This window comes from Salmo trutta, chromosome 24 (genome assembly GCF_901001165.1).
Source record: "Salmo trutta chromosome 24, fSalTru1.1, whole genome shotgun sequence".
In the NCBI taxonomy this organism is placed as follows: domain Eukaryota; kingdom Metazoa; phylum Chordata; class Actinopteri; order Salmoniformes; family Salmonidae; genus Salmo; species Salmo trutta.
The window spans coordinates 42638441-42648574 of record NC_042980.1 but is presented as its reverse complement, the minus strand read 5'-3'; the positions used below and the strand labels follow the sequence as shown (position 1 = coordinate 42648574).

Genomic DNA, 10134 nt, shown 5'->3' with positions numbered 1-10134 from the left:
AGGTATACTACTGTACAAACAGACCTGAGGGGTATACTACTGTACAAACGGACCTGAGGGGTATACTACAAACAGACCTGAGGGGTATACTACTGAACAAACAGACCTTAGGGGTATACTACTGTACAAACAGACCTGAGGGGTATACTACTGTACAAACAGACCTGAGGGGTACACTACTGTACAAACAGACCTGAGGGGTATACTACAAACAGACCTGAGGGGTATACTACTGTACAAACAGACCTGAGGGGTATACTACTGAACAAACAGACCTGAGGGGTATACTACTGTACAAACAGACCTGAGGGGTATACTACTGAACAAACAGACCTGAGGGGTATACTACAAACAGACCTGAGGGGTATACTACTGTACAAACAGACCTGAGGGGTATACTACTGTACAAACAGACCTGAGGGGTATACTACTGAACAAACAGACCTGAGGGGTATACTACAAACAGACCTGAGGGGTATACTACTGCACAAACAGACCTGAGGGGTATACTACTGAACAAACAGACCGGAGGGGTATACTACTGAACAAACAGACCTGAGGGGTATACTACTGTACAAACAGACCTGAGGGGTATACTACTGTACAAACAGACCTGAGGGGTATACTACTGTACAAACAGACCTGAGGGGTATACTACAAACAGACCTGAGGGGTATACTACTATACAAACAGACCTGAGGGGTATACTACTGAACAAACAGACCGGAGGGGTATACTACTGAACAAACAGACCTGAGGGGTATACTACTGTACAAACAGACCTGAGGGGTATACTACTGTACAAACAGACCTGAGGGGTATACTACTGTACAAACAGACCTGAGGGGTATACTACTGTACAAACAGACCTGAGGGGTATACTACAAACAGACCTGAGGGGTATACTACTATACAAACAGACCTGAGGGGTATACTACTGTACAAACAGACCTGAGGGGTCTACTACTGTACAAACAGACCTGAGGGGTATACTACTGTACAAACAGACCTGAGGGGTATACTACTGTACAAACAAACCTGAGGGGTATACTACTGTACAAACAGACCTGAGGGGTATACTACTGTACAAACAGACCTGAGGGGTATACTACTGAACAAACAGACCTGAGAGGTATACTACTGAACAAACAGACCTGAGGGGTATACTACTGTACAAACAGACCTGAGGGGTATACTACTGTACAAACAGACCTGAGGGGTATACTACAAACAGACCTGAGGGGTATACTACTATACAAACAGACCTGAGGGGTATACTACTGTACAAACAGACCTGAGGGGTATACTACTGTACAAACAGACCTGAGGGGTATACTACTGTACAAACAGACCTGAGGGGTATACTACTGAACAAACAGACCTGAGGGGTATACTACTGAACAAACAGACATGAGGGGTATACTACTGAACAAACAGACCTGAGGGGTATACTACTGAACAAACAGACCTGAGGGGTACACTACTGTACAAACATACCTGAGGGGTACACTACAAACAGACCTGAGGGGTATACTACTGTACAAACAGACCTGAGGGTATACTACTGTACAAACATACCTGAGGGGTACACTACAAACAGACCTGAGGGGTATACTACTGTACAAACAGACCTGAGGGGTATACTACAAACAGACCTGAGGGGTATACTACTGTACAAACAGACCTGAGGGGTATACTACTGTACAAACAGACCTGAGGGGTACACTACTGAACAAACAGACCTGAGGGGTATACTACTGAACAAACAGACCTGAGGGGTATACTACTGAACAAACAGACCTGAGGGGTATACTACTGTACAAACAGACCTGAGGGGTATACTACTGAACAAACAGACCTGAGGGGTATACTACTGAACAAACAGACCTGAGGGGTATACTACTGTACAAACAGACCTGAGGGGTATACTACTGAACAAACAGACCTGAGGGGTATACTACTGTACAAACAGACCTGAGGGGTATACTACTGAACAAACAGACCTGAGGGGTATACTACTGTACAAACAGACCTGAGGGGTATACTACTGAACAAACAGACCTGAGGGGTATACTACTGTACAAACAGACCTGAGGGGTATACTACAAACAGATCTGAGGGGTAACCTAAACTTGAACATGGGTTGTTGGTTTAAGCAATTAAATCAATCCATGCCAATTTCAAGCATATATTCCCCCCAAAAGTTATTTCTGAACATTTAAGCAAGTTAGCTGGCTAACTCATTTATCCAGCTTTGAGACATACCCCCCCTGGGCTTTTGACCCATGCCCCCTTTTATAAACCTTATATGGCCAACCAGCTCGATGAGCTTGTGGCTGGTGAAGTAGGCGACCAGCTCTGAGATGTGGCTCAGCACCGAGCACACTCCAAATAGCGTGGTGGTCCCTTTCAGGTCCTCCAGGTGCCAGTAGAGGAACGTGAACACAAAGCCGTAGCCGAATCCCATAAACCAGGCCACGAAGAGCACTGAGCCGTACTGCACACTACACAGCAGCCGAATGAGGTCCTGGTAAAGAAACGACTTGCTGACGACACTTTGGGATTCTAACGATTCCACTGCATGCCCTTTGGGAGATGAAACGCCACTGGACATTTGAGGAGACTCTGCCTCCTGTCTCTTATCCTCTTCCAGCTGGGCCTCCATTGGCCGGTGGTCACTAGTACTACTCTCAAAGTAAAACTGTGTGGACAATATCAAAGCTATGGCCATCAGGACTCCAAAGACAATAAAGGCTATCTGGTAGTTCTTGTAGTCGGGCACGATGCAGCCAGTGCCCTGGATGAAGAGCTTGATGTGGGTGTGGTCGATCCAGATGCCTACGCAGAGCATGGCCAGGCCCCAGCCCAGGGAGCCCCACATCCTCTGCAGGCCGTAGCGGTCCTGGTGGGGGCCCAGGTACTGTAGGGTGCGTGTGTCCACTATGGTCACAGCCGGAGCGCTGAAGAACTCGCCGATGATGATGACTAGCAGGATCAGGAGGAAGATGGTCTCCACCTGGTCGTGGTTGGAGATGATGTGGTAGACTTTGGGAATGGTTGTGGTGGTTGGTTTGGTTGTGGTTAGATTTGAGGCAGGTTTTGAGCTGGCTGTTGTAGTGGGGGTGGTGGAGGGGGAAGATGTTGTTGTGGTGATGGTGGGGGAAGGCACAGGTCCCGTGACAGTGCTGGGTCCAGTGACATTACCACCATCGCTCCTCACATACCTGTGCAGGGGACCACCACTAACTGAGTCTGATGCTAAACCGTGTTGATTCGAAGAGAGGGAAAACAAGTCTCCAATCACACCCCTGCGCTCCCTACTGTAATTGGCCGGCAGACTGAGATGGGCAGGGCTGGTGGGGTGTGCGACTGTGGGTTTCCTCTCCACGCATGTTATGGAGGCGGGCTTGATGAAGCCGATGCCGCAGTTGAACACGAGCCAGCAGAAAACGGAAAACACAAGCACCACCTTGCCCTTCTTGAAGCGGTCCGCCACCACCCCCCAAAAGGGGGCGCTACAGAATTCGATGAAGTACCTGATCCCAACCAGCAGGCCGCTCTGACTGGGAGTCATCCCCAGCTGCTTGTAGTAGACAGGGAGCAGTGGATGTAGGGACCCATAGGCTGCATAGAAGAAGAAATAGAAGACCTTGGAGATGAGGAGGTGGTTGTCAATCCGCACGCAGTTCCTCTCCAGGCAGTCATTGCTGGGGTTGGAGGGGGAGTCAGGTGTGTCTGTGGGGGGAGACTCTGGACCTTGGGAGGCAGAGGTGGGGCACGCGCCCACCGGTATCTGCTCCAGGGTGTTGGACAGGGTGTTGAAGGGATCTGCCAGGACATACTTCCTCTTCTGATGACCCTCGTCATCCGTCAAGATGGCCACCTGGTCGTCACTCGCCATCTCTCTCTCTCTGTGTGAGAGAGAGAGAGAAACATTTTACATTTTAGTCATTTAGCAGACGCTCTTATCCAGAGCGACTTACAGTAGTGAATGCATACATTTTTAAAAAAAAAGTAAAATCCTGTGCTGGCCCCCCATGGGAATCGAACCCACAACCCTGGCGTTGCAAACACCATGCTCTACCAACTGAGCTACAGAGGACAGAGGAGAGAGAGAGAGAAAAAGGGGGAGAGAGACAGAGGAGAGAGAGAGGGGAGAGCAAGAGAGGGGGAGAGAGACAAAGAGAGAGAGAGAGAGAGAGAGAAAGGGGGGAGAGAGACAGAGGAGAGAGAGAGGGGAGAGCAAGAGAGGGGGAGAGAGACAAAGAGAGAGAGAGAGAGAGAGGAGATAGAGAAAGAGCACAAACAACATTGTAAATACAACCTATATTTATCTGATCTTTATTGTCCCTTTCATACTTCAACTATTTGCACATCTTTACTGTACATAGCCACTAATATAACAGTTGAAATGTCTATATTATTTAAAAACTTTTGTGAGTAATGTTTACTCTTCATTTTTGTATTGTTTATTTCACTTTTGCTTTGGTAATGTAAACATATGTTTCCCATGCCAATAAAGCCCCTTAAATTTGAATTGAGAGAGAGAGAGAGAGAGAGAGAGAGAGACAGAGAGAGAGACAGAGAGAGAGAGACTGAGACAAAGACTTGTGACTTTTTGGAACATGTGCTCTATGGGCTAACAAAAAGCACACCTTCAATTTCTGAACCAGCCACTTTTGGTAAACTGGTGGGAAATGGGGCTAGCATGTAAGGACTGACAGTCCATAAGATTGGCATATGATAGTTTTACAAACATATTTTCAAGCTGTCTATTTTTTTTACATAAATAATATATGGGTTACGGCAAGGTCAGACAGGAGTACTAAAGCTCACCACTAATGAGTCATCATAAGGCTTTTATTATTTACGTAGAAAAATCTAAAACATCTATAACAATAACTTATAAGTGTAGTCAAAAATATAATAATTTTATTAGCAAGACAATTGAGTATGATGTTTAAGCTCTTACATTCAGTTATATAAAAGACTCGGCGAAACCATATGCATTACATGACTGCCTGTACAGCAGGATACATTCCCTGTAGCGGACCAATAGTACAAATGTTAGCCTGTAACTAGCTGTGCCCGAGAGAAATATATTCCAGCATTAACGACAAGACTGCGTCACACAACTATTGATAATAATAAGCTGTTTTATCACCGCAGCTGGACATTATTTACTAGGCTATACACCTGTCGTGTGTGGCGTTTCTTCTTGCAACCACACATTAAACATGTACATCTATATTCAATGTAGAAATGTTGTTTTTTTAAACCACAGAGGGCGTATCTAAACGTGTTATTCTCTTTAACACAAATTAATCCAATAGTAGGAAGAAGAAAAAAGAAAAAATTAAAAACAGCAAAGCTATTTTCTTACCCAAATTATTGTTTAAACGTTTCAATGTCTCAATGTTGTCTGAGTCCGCTTTTCTACAATGTATCTTCTCGAGGCCATAATTTAGCTGTCCTATTAGCGGCGACTTTCACCGGATGAATACGCGGACAGGCAGCTAATGTCACCGTTAAAAACTCCGTTCTATAGTTATACGCTTTCAGAAGTATACGGGGCTATTCATGTTGAACACATCTATTCGGAGAGGTCTAGACCGACGTCATTTCTCGCCCGCTCACGACTGCCAGACTATTTCGGAGTTCCAGACTGTTGTGGCGTGCGTGCAGCCTGAGACTGACTGCGCATTTAATCAATGATGATGAATGCACTGATAGTCCAAAGTGGCTTCTTGTCCTCGTCTATATCGCTTTCTGCATGTCCAGTTCTTTCATTTACGCACACATAAATAAAAGTCGCAGAGTAGATTAAGCCACCCGGAGTGTTGAGAACCCCGCTTGTTAGAACAACTGCGTTTCAAAGCAAATTAAATTGTATTTGACACATGCGCCGAATACAACAGGTGTAGTAGACCTTACAGTGAAATGCTACAAGCCCTTAACCAACAATGCAGTTTAAAAAATATAATTTAAAAAACACATAAAAAGAAAATAAGAATAAGGAATTACTGAAGAGCTCAGTGACTTTCAACGTGTCACTGTCAAAGGATGCCACCTTTCCTAAAAGTCAGTTCGTCAAATTTCTGCCATGCTAGAGCTGCCCCAGTCAACTAAGGGCTGTTATTGTGAAGTGGAAACGTCTGGGAACAACAACGGCTCAGCCGCAAAGTGGTAGGCCACACAAGCTCACAGAACAGGACCTGAAGAGTGGAAAAATCGTCTGTCCTCTGTTGCAACACTCACTACCGAGTGGCTAGTACCTCCTCGCCGCGGCGATACGAGGGCGAGGGAGAACCCAGACCCATGGTCAACTCTGCAGGGAACAGGCTGTGCTTGCTCTCCGATCCCCCTCCCCCGCCATGATAGGACATGGAGGCCCAGAGCGATACTCGCATCCCTCGCCCCTCCTTGTTTTAATTTATGATTTATTACTTGTCATTATTAGAGCAATATTAGTAGATATAGTATTCTAAGGAGTTATTGAAAATTCAGTGTCTTGAAATGTGTGCTTTTATTTTGAAGGTAGTCTAACTTGCGTACCAGAAGTGATGTTTACCCACATTATTTCCTTTGTGGGATCTTTATTAGGTACATTTCTTATTCACAAATGCAAAAGGACAAATTCAAAACCTAACTTTTTCACTTTATAAATGAATTTAAACAACATGGCACTACTTCAAAATGTAAAACAAATATTATTAAATTAAGATGATTTGTTTGTTTAGGATTCCTGGCAATGTAAAACGTTTGTATGATATTTGTTTAATAATAATTAAAAAAACACAAATATCCACCCGCACAGTAGATGGCGGAATGTACATCCAATAGTTTGTTAACACCATTATACAAGAGAAGAAGAAGATAAAGATGAAGAAATCCGCAGTCCAAACACTTAAAAGACACACCCTATCCCCTCAGCCCTCAAATTAAGTGGACACTTCTGAAGACGTTTCATTACGTCTGACGAGGATACACTTGCAGGGAAAAAGAGGAGGAAATTATTTTTCAATGGACCGTCCTTTTGCCCGGAAATTCGTCTCACTCGTTGATCCGCGATGATTGTGTTTTCAGCCACCGGTAGTTTGTTGGTGCTTTAGATGCGCTACAGTCAATAATGACTGCATGTCTACTTATATTAAATATATAATTATTAATATACGCCTACTGTATGATAGCTAGAACATTAATTAGCTAAATAATGTTAGCCTGCCTAGCTAGAACTTCTGAAGGAAAATGTTTTATTTCTACAATTTCCAAAAGCTAACCAAACAAAAACATCATTACTTTTACGAGACGTGGTTGTGCCATCGTGTACATTAGTAGCACAGTTTCTTACTTATTTACATTGGTTTTTACTTACACTTGTATGTTGACTCCATATTGACATTGAGGTTTTAATTTTTGGCTGACTTTCTTAACGGATGTACAATCGTCGCAAATTGAATTATGGGGAGTTTCAGGCCCCGAAGTGAACATATTTGTACACTCGCAAACTCGACTAAAAACGAGGGCTGAGGGGCTTATGTTGGAAACTTCCCTTGCTTGGCTAATCATTTGCACCGCCCGCCAAGATGGTGACGGGGATTCCCCCAAGGGCATAAAGCGAGGGAAAGTGGACGAGGGTGTCTTTTTATGAGTTTGAACCGCAAACGTTTTTTTGCGCCTCCAGCTAAACTTTACCGTTCTCCTAGCAGCAGGATATTATGCTGGCAGCACGATTGCAGATTATTATTTATTTTTTCAAAATAAGAGCCCCCATGCAAAGACATGCTAAACTTTGTGAATATCAACAACTAAAACATGCACTCTATTGCAGTCCTGTTTTTCTCAGCATTGCAACCACCTTTGAATTTTGGTTGTTGTTGATAATTTGACATATTTTAATACTGGTATGTTGAAAGCTATTGTGAAGGCTATATTTAAATAAATATATAAAAATAATAATAGTAATACAATTACTCAATAGAGTCTGCAAAACTTAAATGGGTCTCTTGTGCTGGGCAACAGGTTTAATACAGAGTACTGGTGTCTCCTTACACTACAATGCAATACACGGTAAATGGGAGACTTATTGGCTTGTACAGATAACTTTTCTACCTGTCTCAGCTAAAGTGGGGTGGGAAATACTCAATAGGGTATCTACTAACCAAATATGTGTAGTTTGTGAGAGTTACTGTGTCGTACATAGTTAGCAGCACTTCATTATCCACCCCCTCCTCAGCCCCCAATGCAATACACTGTAATAGATTGTCCATGGGATATATATTGGCTTGTAGAGAGGGAACTTTTCTACCTGTCTCAGCTAAAGTGGGGTGGGAAATACTCAGTAGGGTCTCTACTAACCAAATATGGTGTCTTACATATCCAGCAACACAGCTTTAAATGACCTGGTGCTTTCCATGAACCTGAAATTAACAACAAAACACTAAAGCCAAGTTTCGCCACTTATTTATTAAAACAAAATCTCATTCATTTACAAGTTAAACGTAATGAATATTAACCAGGCTATTAGGACACAGTATAATCACACTTTCAATGGAGAAAATGATTTACAAGTTGTAGGCCGATATGTGCTTCTTATCTATCAAGGTTTGCAGTATACAGTAATATTACCCATGTAAAAACAATAATAACAGAGATTAGATTATTTACAAGCTATATTGTCCTGATTGTCGATCAAGGTCAGCAAAAGGCTCTTTTTGTAGAGTTGAAAATGTATTACAAGAGACAACAAGCATACACAGGCTGACAGTACACAATATAATCAAGCTTTCAGAACAACGATGGAGAATATTATTTACAAGTTATAGGCCTGTATGTGTTGCATCTCTATAAAGGTTAGCAGCAGTATACTGTGAAGGCCTATTAACCAAGTTTTCTGAACCAATAACAGAGACAAGACAATGCATAATACAGAGACATGCTGATTGTCTATCAAGGTCAGCAAAGTCATTTTCTGTAGAGTTTAAATGTACTACTTTGTCATTGTCTCTCCGATAACTGATAAAAACATACTCTTGCATGCCATTGTGACAATGCGTGTTCATATTGCCGTCTAATAAGACTGCTTTAGAGAATAGACACACATAAACACCACAACTACTACCGTCTGACTGTTTTCTAAAATGGAGGGACCGATGAGAAAATTCATACTTTAGTGTCACATCCACCACAAATCCATGTTTTGCCAGATACTGTAATGCCAGGTTTTTTTTTTTTTTTAAACCTTTAACTAGGCAAGTCAGTTAAGAACCAATTCTTATTTACTTTGACAGCCTACCAAAAGGCAAAGTAGGCAAGTAGGGTATCCTTTAATAATTATCTTTCATACTGGCTTAAGAAATCCATAATGTTAAGACTTAATGTAATGCAATTACTGCTACTAACTATATGTTGCATATCTATGGCTATAACTGTCCAATGTGACTTTAAGTTCACAGGCACTATCACATGCTTAAAATGCTACCAATTGCACACCGTTCCAGGCACATTTGGCATAACCTCTTTGCTGTCACAAAACAGACTAATTCCTTACTCGCAGGGGTTAACACAAATTGTTCCTTCAGATGTGACTTCTAAAGAAAATTGTACCCGTTAATTATTCGGTCATTGAACCGCTTGTTGTCATTGCTTAATATTTTATAATCTTACATTTCCCTCACTAACTTTAAACATCAGCTATCTGAGCAGCTAACTGATCGCTGCAGCTGTACATAGCCCATCTGTAAATAGCCCACCCAATCTACCTACCTCATCCCCATATTGTTTTTATTTACTTTACTGCTCTTTTGCACACCAGTATCACTACTTGCACATCATCATCTGCTCATCATCATCTGCTCTTCTATCACTCCAGTGTTAATCTGCTAAATTGTAATGACTTTGCTACTATGGCCTATTTATTGTCACGCCATTTGCACACACTGTATATAGACTTTCTTTTTTTTCTATTGTGTTATTGACTGTATGCTTGTTTATTCCATGTGTAACTCTGTGTTGTTGTTTGTGTCGCACTGCTTTGCTTTATCTTGGCCAGGTCGCAGTTGTAAATGAGAACTTGTTCTCAACTAGCTTACCTGGTTAAATAAAGGTGAAATAAAAATAAATAAATAAATCATT

At 42.5% G+C, this 10134-nt stretch overlaps 1 protein-coding gene and 1 long non-coding RNA gene across 4 annotated transcripts in view; both read right to left on the bottom strand.

The window, feature by feature from the left end:
• The window catches only part of LOC115161337 (uncharacterized), a 1168-nt gene extending 923 nt beyond the window's left edge, over positions 1-245 (bottom strand). Inside the window, exon 1 of the long non-coding RNA XR_003869241.1 lies at positions 1-245. This exon is cut by the window's left edge and continues 164 nt beyond it. This is a non-coding gene — a long non-coding RNA (uncharacterized LOC115161337).
• Positions 1-7630, bottom strand: part of LOC115161335 (major facilitator superfamily domain-containing protein 6) — a 17065-nt gene extending 9435 nt beyond the window's left edge. The window contains exons 1-2 of one of the 3 annotated variants that reach the window (XM_029712245.1): positions 7376-7630; positions 2304-3911 (exon numbers count right to left, since the gene is read on the bottom strand). In XM_029712245.1, the coding sequence (XP_029568105.1) occupies positions 2304-3911; positions 7376-7614 (1847 nt within the window). In that variant the 5' untranslated portion in view covers positions 7615-7630. Of the gene's footprint in view, positions 1-2303; positions 3912-5383; positions 5892-7375 lie in introns of those variants that run through there. The other 2 variants (XM_029712244.1, XM_029712246.1) reach the window with 2 other exon arrangements.
• Positions 7631-10134: the final 2504 nt, after the last annotated feature.